The sequence below is a fragment of the Molossus molossus genome, unplaced genomic scaffold, assembly GCF_014108415.1.
Source record: "Molossus molossus isolate mMolMol1 unplaced genomic scaffold, mMolMol1.p scaffold_m16_p_9, whole genome shotgun sequence".
NCBI classification, from domain to species: Eukaryota; Metazoa; Chordata; class Mammalia; order Chiroptera; family Molossidae; genus Molossus; species Molossus molossus.
Window position 1 is genome coordinate 90,628,873 of NW_023425403.1, and position 24,636 is coordinate 90,653,508.

Here is a 24,636-nt window from a genome sequence, read left to right on the forward strand (position 1 = left end):
AGAAAGTGACAGAATAGAAAATCATTTCTAGAGCTGTACTGAGGCACTGATATCAAACTTGTGACAGTGTCAGGGTGGAGGTGGGGGTATTTAAGCTCTATTCACTGAATGGCATGGATTATTTTTAGATTTCATAAAGTTAAAGTTAACAAATAGATACATTCAGAAAGAAGAAAATCTTGTCAGTGCAATATGACCAAAGAAGCAGGTAATATAAGAATTTATATGATGAATGGAATAAAAACTGTTATTTAATTTTTTCTTAAATATTTTTTTCTTATTGATTTTAGGGAGAGGGAGAGAGAGATAGAAACATCAATGAGAGAGAACATTGATTGGCTGCCTTCTGCATGCCCCCCACTGGGGATTTGGCCCATAACCTGGGCATGTGCCCTGACTGGGAATTGAACCAATGACCTCTTGGTGCATGGGTCGATGCTAAACAACTGAGCCACACTGGTCAGGCAAATGTTATTTTATTTATTTATCTTTTTTATCCTCACCTGAGGACATTTTTCATTTAGACAGAGCCAGAAGGAGAGAGGGAGGAAGAGAGAGAGAGAGAAACATCAATGTGAGAGAGACACTTCGCGTGGTTGCCACCCACACGACCCCAACCTGGAGCTGGAGATAAACTGCAACCGAGATATGTGCCCTTTCAGGAACCGAACCCCGGGACTCTCTGGTCCGTGGGCCGACGCCCTAACCGCTGAACCAAACCAGCCAGGGCTGGGCAAATGTTATTTAATTTAATATAGTTAATTTAAGAGAGGGACTGTATCAGTATATTTTACTATAAACAATAAGGACATTATATACAAATTGTATACAAACATCAATTTAGAATAGCAGTTTGTTACTTGGAAAATAAGAGAAATTGATCAAGAACAGCGAAACTGATTTTGTCTTAAGTTGAATTTAAGTTTAAAATAAATCTCTTGAAAGTTAGGTCAGTTTATGTCTTCGATGCAAAATGATTTAGTAAGCATTTTTAATTTCTGAAATAAAACCTCATTCTTACATGTTCTTTCCAACTGTTGGAAATAGGCAGCGGTGGCCTGGCCACAGACGGGGCAGTGACAGAGCCAGGGTGCTCTGCAAGGCTGCTGTGCTTGAGAAGAAACCTGGCTCAAGTCTGTTCTTTTTAAGAACTCTGTGTATATGCATCAGTCCACAGTTTCTTGCTTATATTGTATCATTAGCTATTTCAAAAGAGGAAGGGGTAAACTCTACAGACACATACTGTTTTCATATTGATATATAATTGGTTCCATCTAAAAGATCCTTTCTTGCAAATATTTTATGGTTGGAAGTTGTGGCCTTCTAGCCTCTGCTAATAGAGGGAAAAAACATGCCACCCAGGGCTGTTGACCACATCGGTTTCTTTTATAGAGCTGTGTAGAACTTAATGACTGAGGATTTAGCAGATTTTTTTCTTACTGTGTAACTTGTTATGTGTCACAGTTAAGCACTTTCTTGAGAGGAACACCTATACTGTTTAACTGTCTGAGGAGTTAGAGCTGTTCTCAGTCTTTTTTTCACAGCTTCTAGGTAAAGGGTGATGTTTCTTAACATTCCCACCTTAGGGACAAACTCCCATGGGTTAGAGACTGTGGTATAGATGCTCTCAGTGCCTGCCCATAGTCCCTCAGCCCCTTTCCTTTCTCTGCACACGGCCAGCTTCTAAATCTCAGCATTTGTGCCTCCGCCTGAGAGCTTTCTCTGCTGGCAGCTACTCTGCCCACCTGCAGGGCAGAACTGCCAGGATACTGACATACTCTTTGGGAGCGGCCCTCAGCCGGTATCTGACAGGAGCTGGCTGGTGTGTAAATACCCAGCTCCCTTAACCTCGGGCATGATAAGTCCAGGCACATGTCTGAACCTGTCTTCCAGAGTTCTGCAGAGCTCTGCAGCAGGATTAAGCAAGTTTTCCACAGTGGTACACAGCTGCTACTGATGTTCCAAACTCTTTATCGACTTCTTTCCTCTTCCTGTCTCTCCCCCACTTCTCTTTCAGTCTTCTGGGATCACCTTGCAAAAAACTACCTGAACTTTAAAACCTTGTCTCGGAATCAGCTTCTATCTCTTTTTGAGGAACTGTGCATCCAAATGATTTTAAACCTTAATGTGTTACCCAGGGATACTGCACGAAAAGCATGCTTTAATAGACCCCAGTATCCTAAGACTGAGGTTCAGATAGATTTTAAATAGGAAGCTGTCATGTTTCGAAGCACACCGTTGTTGTTTTTACTGCAAACATTGCTTTCTCTCTTCTAATTGCTGCCTGTTTGTGCTGCCGTCCCAGTCAGCTCCTTTTCCCATTACAGCTGATCACCATCACCTTCCTCCGTTATCTCTGCTCCTACCCCGTAAGACAGACCACACGGTTAATACTGACCACACGGCTAATACTTCACTGGGCTTCACCACACTCTCCCCTCAGTCCCACTGGGTAAACATCCCTACCCTTCTCTTCATTTGGACTTCTTTAATTCTGCCATGAACAGTTACTACAATCTCAAGAAGGTTCTCTCAAATGCCATTTCTGATCCCTATTTCTGACTTTAGCTCCTAGTCCTTTATATTTGCAGTTTCTCTGTATCTCCAGATTTTTGAAATAACTACTTAAAAGGCATTAGAATATAATTTACTCAGGAAGACACTTGCAAGGGAAAAATATTTTGTGTGCATAGTATAGCATTAGCTTGGAAAAAAAAACTTATTTTTTAAAACAGTTTCAAGACTGTAAAATTTGTGAAAAGTAACTCAAATAAATTAACTGCATCACTGATTCAACTGACATTCACTTTCTACAAAAGCCTTTACTTGCTTCTAAGTCTTGTCAGAAAAAAATACTAAAAGACATTAAGTGGGAGAAAGAAAAATTAATTGGAGCCTACCCGACTGTGTGTCTCACAAAGATAACCATAGTCTCTTCCTATTACAAAAAGAAGAAAGAAAAATAAATGTTTTAAATGCTGGAACCATGACTGGTTGGTTTATTTTTAAATGTTAGTCTTTAAGAAGTTTAATGTTTCTAATATTGCAGTATTTTTGAACCAATACTGGTTGTGTTCACTCTAAGAGTTTTGCTTGAAAGTTAAAAAAATAAGTTATATTAGGAAGAAACCAAAGTTACTCATCATAAGTAAGAAACTAGGATGGAAAATTCATTATTGAATCCATGAATTAAAAATTAAAGCACAGCTACCATATTTTTTATCAGAGTAGTGGTTACATGGATGTGTTTACTTTATGAAAATTCATCAAAGCTATAAATTTGGGATTTGTGGACTTTTTAAAAAATGTAAGTTGTATTTCAATAAAAATATTAACAAAGAAATCAAAGCACAAGAGGAACACACATTTTTCTAAAAATCCGTCAACCAGATCTCTTAGTTGGTTCAAAAAATTAGATCAAAGATGTTTTAAGACAAGGCATTAAAATATATTGGATCATTATTAGAGTAAAATAAAGGCCAGCTTGAAACTGATATCTTGTGGACAGTAGTATTTCTATAATTTGAAAAACATGACTCTTGTGGCCCTTTTCTTTGAGTTAAATTTTAAAGGTAGAAGAAGTGCTGAAAGATGATCAGGTTCAGGAGTGAATTCATGAATATAATTCATGCATTTATGTGTGTTATGGTTACTAAAATAGTACTGGGGTAAGAAACTGAATCCAGCCTGCAGGACTATTTCATTTGGCTTGCTTTTTGTTTTGTTTATAATGAATATGGTGATTTTAGGCAGGACATTCATTCTCCAATGGCTAGAATAGTAACCATTATTTCTTACTTCCTACTCAGTTTTTTCACATATATATTTTACCTGCCTTATCCCTGAAAACATTTGGATTTGAGACTGTCTTTAGTCCGATCTCCTCTTTTGAGGAAGCAGAATTATTTTAAATGATTTTGAAAAAGAGAACCAGCCCGGCTGGTGTGGCTTAGTGGTTGAGCATTGACCCAAGCACCAAGTGGTTGCTGGTTTGATTCCCAGTCAGGGCACATGCCTAGGTTGTGGGCCCAATCCCCAGTGCGGGGGCATGCAGGAGGCAGCCAGTCAGTGTTCTCTCTCATTGGTCTTTCTCTCCCTCTCCCTTCCTCTCTCGCTAAAATCAATAAAAAAATAAAAAAGAAAGAAAGAAATTGAACTAGAGACCTCAGTTTTCTTACCCTATGTCCATGTGCTTCCAGCCATGAAAAGAATAGGAAAGAAGAGAAGAGATGAATAAAAAGCCAAGTTAGCCCAGCCAGTGCGTGGCTCAGTGGTTGAGCATCGACCCAGGTACCAAGAGGTTGCCAGTTCAATTCCTGGTCAGGGCACATGCCCAGGAGGTGGGCCTGATTCCCAGTGGGGGCCTGCAGGAAGCAGCCGATCGATATTCTCTCTCATCGATGTTTTTATCTCTTCTCTCCCTTCCTCTTCCTCTAAAAAAAAAAATCAATAAAAAAATTTTATTTTTTAAATAAAAAGCCAAGTTATACCTTTTTGGACACAGGACAGAATGATAATGTGCTATGTAGTTCCTGCTTTAGAAGTCCAGACAAAACTTTAAAATAAAAAGGTTTAAGTACTTTGCGGATCCTGTATGACTGTTGTAGAGCATGCTGGCATTCATTCTGTGCCTCTGAAGCTAATAAAAAGGAAGCAGTGCTTACTTCGGCAGCACATATATTAAAATTGGAACGATAAAAAAAAAAAAGGAATCATGTCGGAACACTGTAGATTTCTTTTCCACCTGAAGTTAGGAGAAATTTTTTTTTTTTAATTTGGAAAAAGAATCATTACTAGGCCATCTCATGGATGTGATCATATAGTTTATTTTGTAAGAAGAATAAGAAATTCTATAGTATTGAGTAATGGGGCGTTTATATTTCCCAACTATAATTTAGGATGAAAAGCTATGTGATTCACTGTCTAAAAAATAAGTATAGCATATAAAAATCCATCTTTTGTACAGTGCTTTACAGAATACTGTTGCAGTTTAATCACATGATCCTCAAGAATTCTGGGAGGAAAAACAAATAACATGAGGTAGTTTGAACAGATTTAGTTTTAGTTATTATATTAAGCCCTGAGAACCAAGTATTTTGAAGAGACACACAGTTCTGGTTCTCAAGGAGTTAGTGTCTAAAAGAGTGTGGAAGGGGAAGGAGTTCACTGGGAGCAAGAGAGTGAAAGCATCCAGATTATCCTGGATACTTGAGAAATTCACTGAGAATCTAGCATTTGAGTTGTGACCTGAAGTATTATTTAAGGGTCTACCACAAGCAAGCAACACATACATGTTGCATACTGAAACGTGGAGAGGTTTGAGAGCATGAAGGATTTGGATCATCGCCAGAGTAAAGGATGAGGCATGGAGTAAGGAGACATGGAACTAGATATATATACATATCAGAGTGTGAATCCAATTATGCTAACAGAAAATGGTAGCTCCTGAAAGTGTGTAAATCTTGGTGCAAATGCTTTCAGAGTGTTGAAGATTGGCAGCGTCCTGACAGTCCAGGAGGCGGGGGGCTGTGGTGCAGAGATTCTTAGAGTTGAACAGTGCTACTAGAATAAAGGTTGGGAGAAGTGAGGGGAGAAGAGAATTAGTATTATAGCTCTCCTTATTTTTTCACTTTTTTTCCATGCTATATTCTGGAAATTTCCTATATAATAGCTCACTAAAGCTTTCTTCAGTTATGTCTAATCTGTTATTTAAACTCATTCAGCGAAGTTTAAATTTGACCTATTATATATTTTTTATTTCTAGATGCCCTATTTGGTTCTTTTTTTAAGCTATCACAATTTTCCTTATACAGGGATAGAGAAATTGTTGGCATTCATCTTTGGAGACAATCTACCACAACCACATTAAACCGTGTTCAAGGCTTGACAATTCTCAGATAGGATAGCTAGAGGTTTGAAACTAGGTGATGTTAGGATGACCATGTGACTTACCATCCAAACTGAAATGTTTGTGAGAGTAAAAAGGAGTGTTATAAACTTTATACAGTGTCATCCCAGTTACAGTTCACCAGGGACTTTTCCTCGTCCTGTGTACCCTCAGAGGGTACAGTCTGGCTTTTACATTTTTTTGGTAAGAAACTCCTGTTAGGCTTTCCACCTGTGTAGGTGCCGGACTGATTTCCATTTCCCACCCCAAGCTCTCCAAGTCTAGCATTTGAGTTGAGAGACTATTCTAAACAAAGCATCATTTTCTCCGGGTTGCCCATGACCTTGGGGATTCTTGTTTTTTCTATATTTGGAGCTTGGTGATTACTTACTATTTTGTGGCCTTTTTGATACTTTTAAGATTTTATTCAGCTTTTGTAGTTGTTTTCAGTGGGAGATTTGTTCTGAATAACCCAGCCCACCATTATAGGAGATAAGAACAAGTATAGTTAATTGATTTGAAGTGACAGAAGAAAGGGAACAGAAAGAATTGAATATCAAATAAATGCTTCTTTTCCATGAGAAAAATGATTTCCAGGTTTGGGGGAGGGGGGGGAGTGACAGAAGAGGAATTAAGGGATTGGAGTCAATGGATTTTTGTTTGTTTTTATTATTTCACATTTTTGATAATCTGTTGATTTTCTGTTATGAAAAATAAGGGAGCCCAGCTAGTGTGGCTTAGTTGATTGAACATCATCCCATGCACCAAGAGGTCACTGGTTCAATTTCTGGTCAGGGCACACGCCCAGGTTGCAGGCTCCATCCCCAGTAGGGGAAGTGCAAGAGGCAGCCAATTGATGTATCTCTCTCACGTTGATGTTTCTGTCTTTCCCTCTCCCTTCCTCTCTAAAATCAATTAAAAAAACCATTTTTTTTTTTTTAAATAAGGGAATTATTTTTCTCAAAGCACAGTTTCTCAATTTTTATTTGTTGTGTTTTCACTTTATCAAGGCTTAAAGATTAACATTCTGTTCTGCAACTAATTTCCCTGCTGTTTAACCTTAGTATTAATTTTAAATAGATTTGTACTTTCTTCTAGTCTTCTGATCATGCCATCTTATTCTTGAATAAATTGATTTTCATTTATCTCTTTATTGTCTAGATTTCAACATTAAATCCCTTTAAAAGGGGGGGGGTTCATGGGTGACTTTTACAAAATATGCACTTTCTTTTCGGCTTCATTATTGCATTTTAGTCTCAATATTTTTTGTCTATTTTAAATATATAGTTATAATTTTATATGTAGATAAAATACATAATATATCATGTATAGATATGTCTTTTATTCCTCAGAGTTCTAGGTAAATAATAAATGTTTAGGCTGCTCTGGCTGGTGTTGTTCAGTGGTTGGAGCATCTTCCTGTGTGCTGAAGGGTCTCAGGTTCAGTCCTCAGTTGGGGTATGTGCAGGAGGCAACTAATTGATATTTTTTTCTCACACTGATGTTTCTTTCTCTCTCTCCCTCCCCCTCCTTTCCTCCCTCCCCTCTCCCTCCCTTTCCCTCTCCCACTCCCTCTCCCTAGAACCAATGAAACAAAACATATTCTTGGGTGAGGATTAAAAATAAGAAGAAAATAAATGTCTGAACTGACTGTCACTAAATGCTTCTGTAGAAGAATTGATTTACTTATTGAACCATACTTTTTCTTTTCTCTCCTTTCTATACTTGCTATCTTTATCTCCTTTAATGTTGAAATCTAAAATTTTTTTTAATAAGTATATTTTGTGTTAGTTATAAGCTGATTTCATTGATCGGTATTGCTTACATCATGTAAAAATGATTGTTCATTTTAGTTTTCTCTAGTTGCGTATGTTTGTAGTCAAATGGATTGAAATATTATTTTCAGGCTTATATAATTTAGGCCTGTTAATTACCTTAATGCATAGCTTAAATAAATTTATATTTAATTTTTATTCATTAAAAATTATTTAATTAATTTTTAATGTATGTCTGAACGTTTTCTTCAGAAGGGTAAAGTGACATTCAGAAGGCATGACATTTTCTTTAGAAGAAGTATATTTTTCTACTGGTAAATTGCCCATCTCTTAATTGTTCCTTGACATACGTAGTTATCAAAAACAAACGTGATACTCAGATATTATGGCATCAGTTAGTTCTAGTTCTTTCTCTTTTTTTTATCCTCTCACCCGAGGGCATTTTTGCATTTATATTCAGAGTGGGAGGGAGAAAGGGAGGGAGAGAGAGAGAAACATCAATGTGAGACATATCAAGTGGCTGTCACCTACCCAACCCCAACCGATGCTGGGGACAAACTGCAACTGAGGTACATGCCCTTAGCAGGAACTGAACCCGTGTCTCTCTGGTCCGCAGGTCGATGCCCTAACCACTGAGCAAAATTGGCCAGGACTATGCTATAGTATTTGAGAGTGAGTTCTAGAACTTGACTGGACTGATGAATTAAAACCCTCCTCAGTCTCTCAGGGGCTCTAAAACCTAAGACACATTTCTTTGCCAAACTTCAGTTTTTCCATTTGTAAATTAGACATAGCAATAACAAAAGTGCCTGGTACGAGTTAATGTTCAGTAAATAGTGACCTTTTATTCTTCTTTATTTTATACTTATTATCATTATTGTTGTTACTCTGCATGTATAGTATGAGGCTCTAATTGTGAGGGATGGGATTTTGAAGAGATGAGCAATAGATTTAAACGTAAGGGTTTTAGGCTACAAATATGGTTTTAAATAGTTGTCTAGTACAAACATGTTTTTAAACTATGGGTCTAAGAAAATGAATTGCTTTGACCTGTATCAACTTAAAATAAAATTTAAAAGAAATCTATCACTAATGTGAAGCCAAGCAGAACATATCATTAGCAACTTTAATGAGACATATATTTAATCCAGATAGGTTGACCAAGCACTGTCATTGGTTCTATCCTTGTCTTCTTTATTTTATAGAAGATTGGTAGGGACTAGGTTAGCAGGCATCTCCCTTGAGTGCTCTAGAAAAAGAACATTTCTTTGTCCTCATCCTGTTTGATTAATACCCACCTCATAAATGACTAGAAGCTGAAAGATGCTCAGGTTCCAAGGCAACAGTCAGACCTTTTTCATTATACTGGTCTTAGCTGACATCTTTCATATAGTAGTTTGCAGTTCTCAAAACACTTTTTCCTTTCAGTGGGTTCTTTTACACCTGTGTTCTTGTGTTTAAGTCTTGTAATGATTTATAAATAATTTGCCTCCCAGGTGGCTGTGTAAAATAAGATTTAAGCACAGTAACTGTATATTTTATCTTTTAAAGCTGTGTGATACAAAAACAACTAGTATTTATTTAAAAGTAAATATAAGATAAATCTATTTGTGGACGAGTGAGTATTGCTTCTTAAAGGATCATCAAATTCAGGTTATATAACAAAAAACTCACCATCTTTCTTTGGGTCACTATCTGATTTTGTAAAAAAGTGAGTAGCTTTACTTGATCCTTCTGTTGGGTGGGGTTGGGAGAATTTTTATCTAATTATTTGAGTAGTTTATCAAAAGCTTATTAATTTAGAAACCTGAAGATGATAATATTAACCACTTAGGGAACAGTGGCTGCCCTGCTGGTTAAAGCCTCAGACCTTTCTGTCTGGAGGTAGTTTTTTTTTTTTTAATCCTCACCTGAGGACATTTTTCCATATTTTGTTCCGATAGAGTGGGACGGAGAGAGAGAGAGAGAGAAACATCGATGTGAAAGGGACACATTGAGTGGTTGCCAGCCGCACAACCCAACCAGGGCCGGGGACAAACTGCAACCGTTATATGTGCCCTTAGCAGGAACTGATCCCAGGGCTCTCTAGACCGCAGGCCGACGCTCTAACCACTGAGCAAACCAGCCAGGCTGATGCTAAGCATTTTTAATTGCTTGATACTACAAGGAAACAGAAGGATTATGCCCTTCTCCATTCAGCCTCATACTCCTCCTCCATCCCCAAAGAGAGGGAGTGAAATATAGTACAAAAGTTGACTATATCTCAGAACTCTGTAAAGTTGTTTCTTTGCTTAAGTGATACATACTCTCCCCACCTCCCATTTTCTTAAAGATATTCTATTTTCTTAGATGTTAAATGGAAAAATTTTTAGGAATCAGTTTGTGTTGATTCCTAAGTAGCTATTCTCCTGGATTGAATCCAATAATGATTCTGTGCCTGAATGAGGAAAACCTGCCTGGCTTACAGAGCTTTCTTTCCTGATTAGATTTTCCTTTCTGTGGTTGTAGCCCCCACATGTCTCAGAAATGGGTTTTTTGTTCTTTTTCTGTTTAAAACTCACCAAACTGACTGGAACTTTGGCATATTCCAGTGTTTTAAGCCAAGTCTTGACCTAGTTTAATTAGTGGAACTGCCAACCTTTCTTTAACCTTGTCTTGCCTTTTTCAATTGTTTTTCTTTATTGATTTTAGAGAGAGGAATGGAGAGGAAGAGAGAGAGAGAAACATTGATGAGAGAGAACATCTATTGTATGCCTCCTACATGCCCCCCACTGGGGATCGGGCTTGCAACCCAGGCATGTGTCCTGACCAGGAATCGAACTGGCGACCTCTTGATGCATGGGTCGATGCTCAACCACTGAGCCACACCGCCCGGGCTTGTCTTGCCTTTTTCAAGGCTCATGTTCTCAACCGAGTCTCTCACCGAGTTGCCAGTGTCCAGTCTGAAGGAGGTATCACACAGTGGTTAAAAGTTTGGCGCTTTTTAGGTTGCTTACTATCTGTGTGACTGCAGCAAGTTGCTGGACTCTATGGGTCTGCTTCCTCATCTGTAAAACATATTCTGCCCACCTCTATCTCTTAGGATTAACAGACATCCCAAAATAGCAGTGATTATACATATTTTTCTTTGTAAAGGAAATTTTAATATTAGAAGTCCAGGTCTGGGATGGCAGTTCCTTGTGGCTTCCATTCTGAAAGTGATCAGAATGACTTCTGTGATTATAACCGTCACGTTCACATACCAGGCAGCAAAATGGAGGCAGTAGGACGAGGCAAAAGGTTCACCTGGCTTTGTGACTCTTTATAGGACCATATCCAAAAGTCATAGTACTTTCCACCCTTTTCCAGGCAAGTGACTTTTACAATATCATAATTCCTGAAACTTACAGAAACAACCATAGATGATTTCTTTGAAGGGAAGAGGTATGTAAATAGCAGTTGTCCCCTTGTTGGAAAACGGTTAGTTTCTGTATAAGAGGTTTCAGCTTTTTTACTTCATAAGCAATTCCTAACATTGATGGAGTTGATATGTTTCTTTTTACTTTGGTTTTTAAATTCTCAACTGCTTTTCTTTCCCACTGTCTTAAACCAAAAAAGATCATTGTTTTGGTATGTATTCATCTTTTAAAAGATAAAGAGGCCCAGCCGGTGTGGCTGTGGTTGAGCGTCCACCTACGTGCGATTCCCATTTGGGGCACATGCCCAGGTTTTGGGCCCAGTCCTTAGAGGCGGACATGGAGGAGGTGACCAGTCGATGTTCTTTCTCATCAATGTTTCTATCTCTCTTTCCCTCTCCCTTCTCTCTCTAAAATCAGTAAAGAAAAAAAAAATAAAAACAAAACGATAAAGAGAATTAAAATAATTCTACTTAAAAATGTTTTATTATATCCTTTAGTTACATTTTAAGTCCTAGTGTGATACTGAATGGAGACTGGGAAAGATTTTACTTAGTGCATAGCATTGGCTTCACCAAACACCTCAGTGTTAACTGTTAAATTTTTATATCTAGCTTTGTTCTTTTTCTATATACCCATCATCTAGTAAATTTTACAATATACAATTTTTGTTCGTAGCAAGATAGAGTGTTGAACCTTCTTTACTTGCTTCAAGTACAAACAGACTTATAGTAAAATAATCTTAAGTTTTTCTAAGATCGAAAGAAGAGGGAAGGTTAATATAACTGGGAACCAGAATGACATTTTAATTAATAAAGCCTGCTTCCTGTTTTCAAGGTAGCTGAATTTATATACTGAATTCCAATATGTTATTTTTTTGACTATGTTGAAACAAGTAAATATATTTGTCATTAATGTCTGTGGTTGCATTTTTTTCGTTTGTTTTCTAAATCAGTCACTTGTAACTGGTTCTTTTATTTGTTGATTCTGTCCTATAATCATCAAACCTTTATTAATTATTTGTGCATATACTATATATAGTCTTTCCATTTTCTTTCTATAGGTGTTTCTTTAAAAATATCTATACACAGATAGGAAAAATGTACAAAAATAAAAAATAGTTTTGTTAGGATGTAAGATCATGGGTGTTTGCATTCATACTTATTAATTTTTTTAAAGAAACAAATTAAAAAGTTATCAAGTGGTGTGATACCTAAAGTAAATGCTAAATGCTCTAGTTCTTTATAAAACCATATTAGGTCATAGAAGGTTATCAAATTCAAGTAACCATTGAGATTAAAGTTAGTATCATTAAAAAATTCTTAACCTTAAAAATTAGTTAATAAACATCTGTTATAACGAGGCAGAATTAGTGGGAGTGGAATTAAGAAATCAGTACACTTGCTCTGTTTTATTTTAATGATATAGAAAAATATGTTCTAAATATCCTAAAAGACAATAATCAAAAATTCCTTTGGAAAGTTGGGTCTGTCTTCAAAAAGGAATTTTCAAAGCTTAACTAGATCTTTTTATATATATGTATAAACTTGCTTTTAAATGTCACTGAAGACTCTAGAATCTGGGTTTGGAAAAACTTATACTATTAGGTTAACTTTTATGTGACACTTTAGGTATTGTGCCATTTGATGAACTTATATTTTATGCTAGGGAACAGTTTTTTAAGATATATAATAAAGAAATGGATTATTATCTTAATCTTTAATATCCAATTCAGTATTTTTTCTCAAATAACCAGTGACTTAAATAAAACTAGAGTTTTTACATTTTATATACAAAAAGCTTAATATTGTACTCTTTTTACATTGTTGGAAATTTTAATTAAATGTAGGTAACTTATAACAGTTTATAGTATTTATATCAATGACTTTTGTTTGATAGAAACTCAAACTATGTATATTTTTGTCAATAGAATTAGGAATATAGTCACCTCTTTATAAATTATTTTAAGCAAATTTTAAATATTATCCTAGGTATTTCTCTCTGCCTGGTATACTTTTCTTTATCACCACTCCCTTGGTGTTTATTCACAGAAGTAAATTAATTTAATTTTTTTTTAATTTTTTTTTTTTTTTTTTATTGATTTTTAGAGAGAGAAGAAGGGAGAAGGTGAGAGAGACAGAAACATCAATGAGAGACCATTGATTGGCCACCTCCTGCCCGCCCCCTCTCCCCCACTGGAGATTGGGCCCACAACCCGGGATGTGCCCTGACCAGAAATCGAACTGGCGACTTCTTGGTGCATGGGTCGACACTCAACCACTGAGCCACACTGGCCGGGCTTAATTTTATTTTATTTATTTATTTATTTATTTTTTAATCCTCACCCGAGGTTATTTTTTTCCTTTTATTTTCAGATAGAGTGGGAGGAGAGAGAGAGAGAAACAGAGACGTGAGAGAAACGCAGCAACTAGCTGCCTCCCACACGGCCCTGCCCAGGGCCAGGGACCAGCCTGCAACTGAGTTAAGTGCCCTTGACCGGAATCGAACCCGAGACTCTTTGGTCCGCGGGCCGAAGCTCTAACCATGGACCCAAACTGGCCAGGGCACAAGTAAATTAATTTTAATATTTGTTTGCAAAATATGATTAAGAAAATGAGTGCTCTACAGAGGTAGCCATTATATATCTCAAAGCTAAATACAAATAATTTCTAAGTTGCATTCTGTTTTGGGTAGTCCATATTACATCTTTGCTTATCAAGGATAATTATGAGTCAGCTACTCTAATTTTAACTTTGACTGACATTATTGCAATTTAAGACACTTAATCACAATTTATTAGATATCTTTAAGATTATGTTATCACATATATTGCTGCTTACTGATGTTAAATTGCAGATGAAGCAGCTGCAATGGTTATTTTGTTCTTATAGTTTTTGTACATGAATCTAGAAGGCCAAAGTCCCAAGAAACTTCATATGTAATTTAAAACTAATACAAATGAAAACTGTATTTGCCTGTAGCGATTTAAAGTATATTTTGTATCTTACAGTATTCACCACAGTATTAAGCCTGTGTTTTTTAAAAGTTATCCATCCTTTTTATGTCTAAGTTGAAAATGTAAGTAATGTAAATGTGCATTTTTGTGCCTGTTATAGATGGTTATTTCATGAAGATACCTTTACACGGGATAATAACCAGTGCTTATTGAAGTATGATGGATGAGGCAGTTTAAATATAATTTAGAATATAATTTAAGCCTTATAAAAGCTCTGTCAGCTAATCATTATTATCTCCATTTCACTATGGAGATATTAAGAATCTTTATTATAGTCATGTAAGCAAGTTAGTGAAAGTTAATTATGTTTGAACCCAAGTCTGACTCCAGAACCCATGTGTATTTCACTGTGGCGTATTTTTTTCTTCATAATATGCCAATTATGTGGACTGTACAAGTCATAAGAAGTTAACCTCCTTTTCGGTTAACCTGATAAGTGAATATCTAGATTAACCAATAGACAGATTTGGGATATTCTTTGCTCTTGTGAGATGATTCACATCATGTTCTTTAAATGACATGACATTAAAAATATCATTTGCTTTCCCAAAATTCAGCTTCTTTCTCAAATATTGAGAATACTTGCATTGTGAGATTTTATGAAGTGAGGCAAACCTGTATTTTGGTGTTCTGTGTCCCCACATACAGTGCCTATTTTGTGCCATTTTCTAGGTGTTAGAGGTATAAGTGGCCTGCAAAAGCAGACTTGGTTTCTTCTGGCTCTGGAAGTAGTATACCTGGGTTTTGAATCTTGGTTCCATCTTTATCTCCTAATAACTGTATGCTCTCAGCAGGGTTCTTAGCCTTCTGAGTCTCTGTTTCATCTGTAAGAAGGAAAGAATAATAGTACCTTTCTTATGGGCAATTGAGGATTAATTGAGATAATGTATGTTCATAGCATAGTATCTAGTACATGATAAAACAGTAAATGTTACCTTTTTAAAAAAAATTTATTTATGTTACAGATGTTTCTCCTTTTTTCCCCATTGACATCCTCCTTCCCATCCTTCCCCACCCCTAAATGTTACCTTTTATTCTCATCTTAAAAATAGCATTTGAGCCCTGGCCGGTATGGCTCAGTGGTAAGAGCGTCGCCCGCGGACAACAGAGTCCTGGGTTTGATTTTGGCCAAAGGCATGTACCTCAGTTGCAGTTCATCCCTGACCCCAGTTGGGGATGTGTGGGTGACAACCAATTGATGTGTCTCTCTCACATCAGTGTTTCTCTCTCTCTTCCCTCTCTCTAGCTCTATCTGAAGATAAATGTAAAAAATATCCTCGAGTGAGGATTTAAAAAAAAGCATTTGATGTACAGGTAATTTTCTTTAAAAAAATAACTGAAAAAGCTTAATCGGTATCATCTTCAGTCTGGGATAGTAATCATCTTTCTTGTATTATTTGAAAACTCTCATAAGTGTTTCATTTCTGCATGCTGCCATATACATTTTAGAAATACAGTACACCATACCTGTGTTTTATTTTTCACATTTTAAGGACAGTGCTACAATCACTATGGAATAATTCCGAATACAAGAGTATATATGGTTGGCTCGTGGCAGTTATAGTAACCTGCTTATTATCACCTTTTTTCTGAAAAAGAAGATAAAGAGTCACTTTGTGATTTATTCTTTGGAGAAAAGATTTGAGGGAAAAAATTCTTCAGTGACTGCAAACAAAATTAAGACAGCTTCACTCTGACTTGCAATTGACATTTTATATGATTCCTTGAGTGTTTTGAATGGAAAGTATTTTCAAATATTTTTAGAAAACATAACGTTTATTTATTTATTTTTATTTATTTATCCTCACCCGAGGACACCTCCTCCATTTTTTGTTCAGATAGAGTGGGAGGAAGAGAGAGAGAGAAATATCGAAGTGGAAGGAACATATCGAGTGGCTGCCACCCGCACAACCCAACCAGGGCCGGGGACAAACCGCAACCGAGGCACATGCCCTTAGCGGGAACCAAACCTGGGTCTCTCTAGACCGCAGGCCGACGCTCCAACTGCTGAGCCAAACTGGCGAGGGCAAACAGTAACATTTAAAAGTAGATGTTTTTCACCCTGCCCAGTTTGGCTCAGTGGTTGGAGCATTGGCCTGCAGACCAGAGAGTTCCGGATTCGATTCCCGCTAGGGGCATGTACCAAAAAAAAAAAAAGAAAACAGTAACATTTAAAAGTAGATGTTTTTCACCCTGGCCAGTGTGGCTCAGCTGGTTGAGTGTCATCCTGTGCACTGAAGAAAGGTTGTGTGTTCAATTCCCAGGCAGGGTACATAACCTAGATTGCAGGTTCAGTCCCCAGTCGGGGTGAATACAGGAAGCAGCCTATCAATGTTTCTCTCTCCTCCCTTTCTCCCTCTTTAAAATCAATAAAAGCATATTTTAAAATAAAAGTGGATATTTTCTATATATGTACAACACATTATGAATATGTAAATCCAAGTGCAAGTAATTTTGATTTTTAAAAGGTATATTTATGAGCCCAGCCATGTTGCTCAATGGGTTGAGCATTATTCCATGGAATGAAGGATTGCAGTTCAATTCCCAATCAGGGCACATGTCCAGGATGCAGGCTCAATCCCTAGGAGGGGGCTTGCAGGAGGCAACCTATCAATGGTTCTCTCTCACATCGATGTTTCTACCTTTCTCTCTAAAAAAATCAATGAAAACATATTTAAATATATAGAGACGAGATACATTTATGAAAAGTTACATAAAAGCAATTGATCTAGTCAAATTTAATTTTAGATTATTGTTTTAGGATATCATGATTTATCAAGAGCTTGAGGAGGGCCCTGGCCGGTTTGGCTCAGCGGTTAGAGCGTTGGCCTGCGGTCTGGAGAGACCTGGGTTCGGTTCCCGCTAAGGGCATGTTTGCAGTTTGTCCCTGGCCCTGATTGGGTTATGTGGGTGGCGACCACTGGATGTGTCCCTTTCACGTCGATGTTTCTCTCTCTCTCTCTCCCTCCCACTCTGTCTGAAAAAAATATAAAAAAATGTCCTCGGGTGAGGATAAAAAAAAAAAGCTTGAGGAGGAATTAAATGCATCCAGATACAGCCCTGGCTGGGTGGTTCAGTTGGTTGCAGTGTTGTCCCTTACACCAAAAGGTTGCAGGTTCAGTTCCCAGTTGAGGCATGTATGGGAGTCAACCATTTGATGTTTCTCTCTCACATCAATGTTTCTCTCTCTCTAAAAATGAATAAACATACATCCTCAGGTGAGGATTAAAAAACTTTTAAATGCATCTAGATACAATTTGTTTAGAAACAGACATAAAAATGAACGACAAGCCCTTTCTGGTGTGGATCAGTTGGCTGGCTGATGGTTGTCCCATTAAACCAGGAGGTCGCAGGTTACATTCCCAGTCAGGGCACATGCCTGGGTTTTGGGCTTGATCCCCAGAGGGGGTATGCAGGAGGCAGCCAATTGATGTTGATGTTTCTCTCTTCTCTCCTTTCCTCGCTTTCTAAACATAAAAGCGTAATTATAAAAAAATGAATGACAAATTTCTTTAAGTAGTGGTTTCCATCAATAACAATTTGTTATGCCCTGGCCAATTTGGCTCAGTGGTTGGAGTGTCAGCCTGTGGACTGAAGGGTCACGGGTTCGATTCTGGTCAAGGGCACATACCTGGGTTGCAGGTTCGATCCCTGGCCCTGGTCAGGGTCATGCATGTCTCTCTCACATCGATGTTTCTCCCTCCCTCCCTCCCTCCCTCCCTCCCTCTCTCTCTCTCTCTCTGTACCCCACTTCCTCCTTTCTACTCTGTCTAAAAATCAATGGAAAAATATCCTCAGGTGAGGGTTAACAGCAACAAAATAATAATAACAATTTGTTATAACAGGTAAATTCTCTTTTGCGAATTGATGTAAAACCTTACTTATAATACTTCTAAAGAGATTTGTTCAGTTATTCCTGTAAAAAGATATGTCAGGGCTATTTTTATTATCTGTAATACAATCCTGTTAGAGAAAACCTTGCTTGGACATTAAATCACTAAGGTGTTTTTTATTACCAAAGTCCAAATGCCAAGGAGAATTCAACTCATAAGCTGAGTAGGTATATAAGCAGTTCAATTTCTAAACTGGTAAAATAGATTTCACTATTTTTTTTATTTTCATAGTTCCTTTAAACCCTGATTAAGCCATTTTCAAGTACATAAGAGAAAAGTTGATGTTTTAGTAGAAGCATTTTTTTCTTGTTACACATAAAAAGATTGTATGGTTGATGTGGAGTGTTGTGTGTGTGTGTGTGTGTGTGTGTGTGTGTGTGTGTGTTTAATGTGGATTTTTTTTAAAGGACTTCTTTGTATAATAGATTTAAAAAAAATTTTTTTTTGTATGTACAGTCACCTTTTGTGTTCCCTTAGATGTTGTAACTGGAAGCCAGTTATAGTTCTGAGAATATTAGCTTTGCTGCTAATGTATTCTAAATGTATATGTGTTTGTCACCTTTTGGCATATGTACTAATTTGTGTAACCTCAATAAAGTTTTTCAGAAATCTTTTGTTGCAATGTATTAAAAGTACAATTTAGTTATGAATTTTAATGATTATATTTAAAGAGGCAAACTTAAGATGTAATGTTTTTCTTATAATTCAATGTAAATAAGTGACATAGAAATGATTAGCTGTTATTTGGGAGGAAAAAATACATTCACATTTAAAGGTAAGTTTCTAGATTCTTTCATTGAGACAGACATATGTAAAACTTAATTTTAAAAAATAACTTTTTGTTTAGCATGAAATAAAGACACTAAACACAACTCAGTGAATAAGAATAATGTTTAGTGATGTTCATTTAATATTTTTGAGCTTGAAAAATGAGTACATACTTAAGGTGATTCTGGAAACGAACTCCTGAATTGTTCTAATACCATACTCTGTTGAGACTAAGTTATCTGCTGTTGGAGGTCAACCTGCAAAGAAATGTATTTGCTGATTTTTGTCACTTGCAAGACCAGCCAGGGTTACTGTAGCCTGCCAGTTGACTACATCAATGCATGATATTGTGTGAAATCATTAAGTGGTACTATTTGTTTCAAAATTGACACATGTAACTTTTTATTATAATGATTAACACAAGCAAAGAAGCTAGTAGTACTTTTTATTTTTTATTTTTATCAAGCAGTTTTCTAGGAATTTTCAGTACTATATCAATTTAGCTATAATTCAAGTATACAATACAGAGACTATAAATAAGATTTTGGTGCCTACCAATAAAAATTAAATTAATAGCTTTAATACCTTCTTTACACTCTGGTTTCACTATGTTCTGTTTTAGTAGATCTGCACATCTGTTTTGCTCTCAATGGTTAATTTTACCAATTTTTTTGTAGATTTTTGCCATAAGTAGAAAGGATTTTAAATCTTGTAACCTCTTCAGATGCTTTATTATCATTTACTTAAATTAATGATAATATACATACTTGTTTATTGTGGAAGTACCCACGACATTCTGATTAAAAGACAGCTTTAGGAAAAATAAACAAATAGCAAAAGCATTCAGTCTTTATTTACAGCATCTAGAAGATCACTGCTTTCATTTTAAGTATGAGAGTCTGATCAGCAGGAAACCTTAAGGAAGGACATCTTTAGCAACAGAATTTACATACCGTTAGCTCACAGTAATTGATTAGCAGCAGGGCTCTGAGTGCAGAGCTAGCTGGGCACATTATTTGGGATGCCTTTGATGCTGTGGTTTTCGAAGCTTGCTGGCTGCATGCTTGTTGCCTTTGTTTGTGACACAGGTATTTACTTGATAAAATGAAGTGCATCGCTGTGAACAATTGACCCTTTGGAACAGTCCAGGCTGGTCAGCAGTCTAAAACCACACTTTAGAGCCATCATTATAGCTTCAAACTTAAGAGTTTCCAAGGTACAGACAAAGGTATTGTCTTCCTTTAGTACAAGTCGTGTGCCATTTTCAGACTTTATGAAGTATTTAAATTGAATGATATTTGACGATATTGAAAACTCCTCTGGAAAACCATCCAGCCTGCTTTTGGACACCAGAACAATGCGAGATTTGATTTTTGATATGAAATCAGGAGCATTACAGAAGATTCTCAGTCCTTGTGAGCGATCATGGTTATCTGTTATTTCCAAGAAAGTAGTCTCTCCGGGTGTTAGCTGTTCTTTCTCCCACCTGGATTTCACTTCCTCCGCCAGTCCTTTGAGCTGAAAGAATTCTGCTTCTTGCGCAAGAAGTTGATTTTCTCGAAACCCTTCGGGCAGTAGAAGTTCTCCATTTCGTAGGAAGTTTAGGACATGCCTGAAGAGGAGCCCATCCCTGTCTATGAAATAATGACCTTCAGCATCGAATGGGCAGAGGATTTTTCCATTTACTATACCTTCAAGGAAAGTATCTGGGTATTTGGTCAGTGTTTGCTTTTGAGTAATATATAAATATCCACCAACGTTGAGAGTCATCAGTGAAGATTTGCAGTTCTTTCCTTGGTCAGTGTCTTCCAGGCTGTTGTGTTTTCCTTCATATTCCTTTTCTTTTTCTCTTCTGTTTATTTTACGCTCCATTTTTAAAAATGGTACTTCAGCTTGTTCTTCTTGGTTTTGAGATTTTCTCAAAAGAAACTGCCACACAAACACGCCTTTATTCAGCTCCAGCCTGGTGAAGGAATGGGAATGCTGGCAGCATCGCTGGGTCTGCCAGCTCCGTGCCCAGCTCCGTTTTGCAGTAGGTGGCGTATCAGCTATGTATGCAGGAGCTTTCTGGAGTAAGACGAGGGAAAAAAAAGATAATTTGCATTTAACCGTATCAGGGAAGGAATTTGTTGTGGAAAGATTTTCACATATGTTCTTTGAAGTAATAAAAGTTCCTCAGAATAAATTGAATTTCCTCTTGGCAGTTAAACAGTTACAACTGTTTAATTCTCTAGCTAAGTGTGCATTGTTATTTATTTTTAAATGTCTACTAAGATATTACTTAATAAGGCATGCTTAATATTGAATAATACTGTCATCTTTTGGAGAATACTATATATTGAATTAGTCTTGTTTTATAAAGCAAATTATAAATAGGAAACCTAAAGCAAAAGGAACTAGGTGTCTAGGATTTTCTCTCCTGTAAAAAGTCACACATTTCACAGTGGTGTAGTCATTTTAGAAACTCAAATGAGAATATTTAAACCTGTTATTTGTGACATTGCACTTGAATTTAATTGGATTTGTATGTGATTCTGATTTTAGGATTTTTTAGTAAGTGAAAATAAATTTTCTTAATATCCTTTACTAAAAGGTTCTTTTTTGTTTGTTTGTTTTAACCCTAAAGGTAAAAAAATAAAATATACAGCCTTTGCAGTAATCATTTACTTTTTTGGGTTAAGATTCTTATGGAAAATGTATAAGCTTGTTTCATCCTCAACATGTTTTAGTGCCAAACAAGACTTGGACTGATGTAGAAAATATAACTATGTGTGCGCGCGTGCACGCACTTGTGTTTGTGAAGGTAACAGACACATTCAGAATACTTACTATAAAATAGTGTCATGGGAAAGTTGTTTTTTGTTGTTTTTAATGTTTACAAAGGATGAGAGAAAGGACAAAATCTAAGCTTTTTTTTTTTTAAACTTGGGAGCTGGAATGACATGTGAGTGTGTTTTTCCCCTTTCTTTTTTTTCCTTCATCCCCTGTAACTTGCCTTCCAAAACATTGTAGTGAGCTTTCAATTCTAGAATTTTAAAGGCCCGTGGTAAATGTGAACGTTGTCCCAATACACTATTATTTGACTCGTCTGACTGCTAAATTATTTTGGGGAACTACATTATTTTCTGAATCATAGGACTTGATTTTGTGTTAAATTGATTTATATTTCTTTTACATTAGAGGTATTTTTGAATTATTCAATTGTATGTTAATATAAATATTGGAGCAGATTCTCTAAAAATGCTTACCTTATATGTTCTCTAAACAGTGTTAGATTTTTTTCCAGTTATAAAAAATTATATTAGCCCTGACCGGTGTGGCTCAGTTGGTTGGAGCATCATCCTGTACACCAGAAGATGTTGATTTCAGTTCCCGGTCAGGGCACATACCTGTTACAAGTTTGATCCTTAGTCACGGCATGTGCAGGAGACAACCAGTCGATGATGTTTCTCACACCATTGTTTCCCTCCCTCCCTCTCTCCCTCTGAGATCAATTAAATACATAAGTAAGGGTCCTATTTTTTTTAATTATAAAGACTTTGAATTTAACCTTTTTTTTTTTTTTAATCCTCACCCGAGGACATTTTTGCATTCATCTTCAGATAGAGCGGGAGGAAGAGAGAGGGAAACATCAATGTGAAAGAGACACATCGACTGGCTGCCACCCACATGATCCCAACCAGGGCTGGGGACAAACTGCAACCGAGGTACATGCCCTCAGCGGGAACCGAACCTGGGACTCCCTGGTCTGCGGGCCAACGTTCTAACCACTGAGCAAAACAGGCCAGGGCTTGAATTTAACATTTATATGTCATTGAGATTATCAAAAGTCCATTGAAATCAAACTAAAAATCTAAGGCATAAGTTTTTGCTTAGAGACCATGAAATTTAACCTCTTCATTTTACCAAAGATAAAACTGGATTCCAGAGAATTCTAAAACTTTATAGCTTGTTAATGGCCAACACTTGGACTAAAGTTTCTTCTCAGTCCTGCATTATTTAAGAAGAGTTTGCTGTTATAGTCTAAAAATTTCACCTATGTTGACTTCCTTTTTTTTTTTTTTGAATCAAGTCTCTTTTATGGATATGACTTTTTAAGACATAATGAATAGATTGAAGTTTTTTTGTACAACTTTGGAAATGTATTCATGGAATTCTTATGTTAATCATCACTGCGCATGAGTAGCCATTAAATAATGGCAAAATAAACAAAAGTGCTTTTCATGAACTTTATGGGACATCAGGATCATTAGAACATCATAGTAGTATTGTGGTAGAGACGATGCTAGCATTTTTCTTTGTATGCTTAATGGTCCATTTGTAGGTGCTCTTCATGGGGAAATGAAGGTAGTGTTGCTAGTGGATCGGCTTCCATGGGTAGGAAGGTGAGGCAGCAGAAATTGGACTGCTGACCTCTTCAGCCATCACTCCAGGGCTGCCTTACATTTGCTAACTCGCTCATTTTTGGTTTCTGCTGCGTTTTGTTTTGTTGTTGTTGTTGTTTTTATTGTTGAGAGTATTACAAATGTCCCCCATTGCCCACCCCCACCTCCTGTTACCCCCTCCACCCAGCTCCCAGCCCACCCCACTATTGTCTGTGTCCAAAGGCTATGCATATATGCATCTGCTGCATGTTTGTTTGTTTGTTTTGTTATCCTCACTTGAGGACATTTTTCCATTTCTTGTTCAGATAGAGTGGGAGGGAGAGAGGAAGAGAGGGACAGAGAGCGAAACATTGATGTGAAAAGGACACATTGAGTGGCTGCCCCTCATATGACCAACTAGGGTCAGGGAAAAACTGCAACCCAGTTACGTGCCCTTAGCGGGAACCGAACCTGGGTCTCTCAGAACCACAGGCCAACGCTCTAACCGCTGAGCCAAACCGGCCAGGGCTTGTTTGTTTCTTTTTTAAAATGGCTGATGCTTGTTCTTTGTTTCTGTTACTTGTTTTTTGACACATTGAACCACCCCATCATGTGCCTCTAACCCATGGTTACTTTTTCTCACCCTAGACTTCACTCTGATGTTCTTTGCTTCCGCAAACTTGACATGTGTGATTTGTTTGCCACCTTTGGCCTGGCAGCTATAATGTCATGGAATCCTTGTCTAAGTGCCTGCCTAGAATCTGATATGAAACCATAGAACTTTTGTTTTGTATCCTGTTGCCCCCACTTGCAGTCTTAAAAAAGAAAAATGGCACGTAGTAGGCCCCACCTTACCCCCATCACTCCATATCCTCCCCATCAAAGCAAGGTAACTGAGGTTTACAGAAATGGGGGCAGGGCTGTTGATCATTGCTGCCTGTTGTGGTCCACATACCCCTTAGGAGAAAGCCAGCTTGTCTTTTTTTCAGTCTATTCTAAATTTATGTTTATCTGCTTGGAGGAATGTGGGGTGGGAAAAGCTGCCTGGGTAATGTCAGTCAGGCCCACACAGCTCTAACTGTGAAAACGGTGCTTCAGCACTAAATCCAAGGGAAACATCCATGGTCTATGTGATTATATTTCTCTGCCTTCCTGCAGATACAAACTGGAACTAATCCATTCAGTAGTTTCAGCAGAAGAGCTTAACCCACACATTCATGATGAGCTCACTTAGATACACTAGACTTGAGAATTTCATGTTTTGCGGGCAGAATGATTTTTTTTTTAAGGACCCTGTTTTCTACTCAGTACCTTAGCCCTTTATTAGATTTAGATCACCTCTGTCTTAGCCATCCATAAATTACACATACACAGGGCTCTTTAGCCAACTTTGAGGATCAAAGTAATACCTTTGTTAAGGTTCTTGGTCTGAGTATATCCATTGATGAGGCCCAATTCCTAACCAAATTCTAGCTAAACCTTTCAGTATATAGTGATGCTAATCTTCCACTATTTGCATAAGGCAGAACCTATTCCAA

At 37.1% G+C, this 24,636-nt stretch overlaps 2 protein-coding genes across 5 annotated transcripts in view; one reads left to right on the forward strand and one right to left on the reverse strand.

Moving 5' to 3' along the window:
- GTF2F2 (general transcription factor IIF subunit 2) overlaps positions 1-24,636 on the forward strand; it is a 175,864-nt gene that overhangs the window by 63,729 nt on the left and 87,499 nt on the right. The gene's annotated exons all lie outside the window — the stretch shown is intronic.
- Positions 18,917-20,798, reverse strand: KCTD4 (potassium channel tetramerization domain containing 4). The gene has a single exon (XM_036249990.1). It carries the CDS (start codon positions 20,604-20,606, stop codon positions 19,827-19,829), a length of 780 nt encoding a protein of 259 aa, XP_036105883.1. The 5' UTR covers positions 20,607-20,798; the 3' UTR covers positions 18,917-19,826.

Bases quoted from the DNA above. Each gene is read 5' to 3' on its own strand.
- KCTD4 (XM_036249990.1), bottom strand. From the start codon at position 20,606: ATGGAGCGTAAAATAAACAGAAGAGAAAAAGAAAAGGAATATGAAGGA.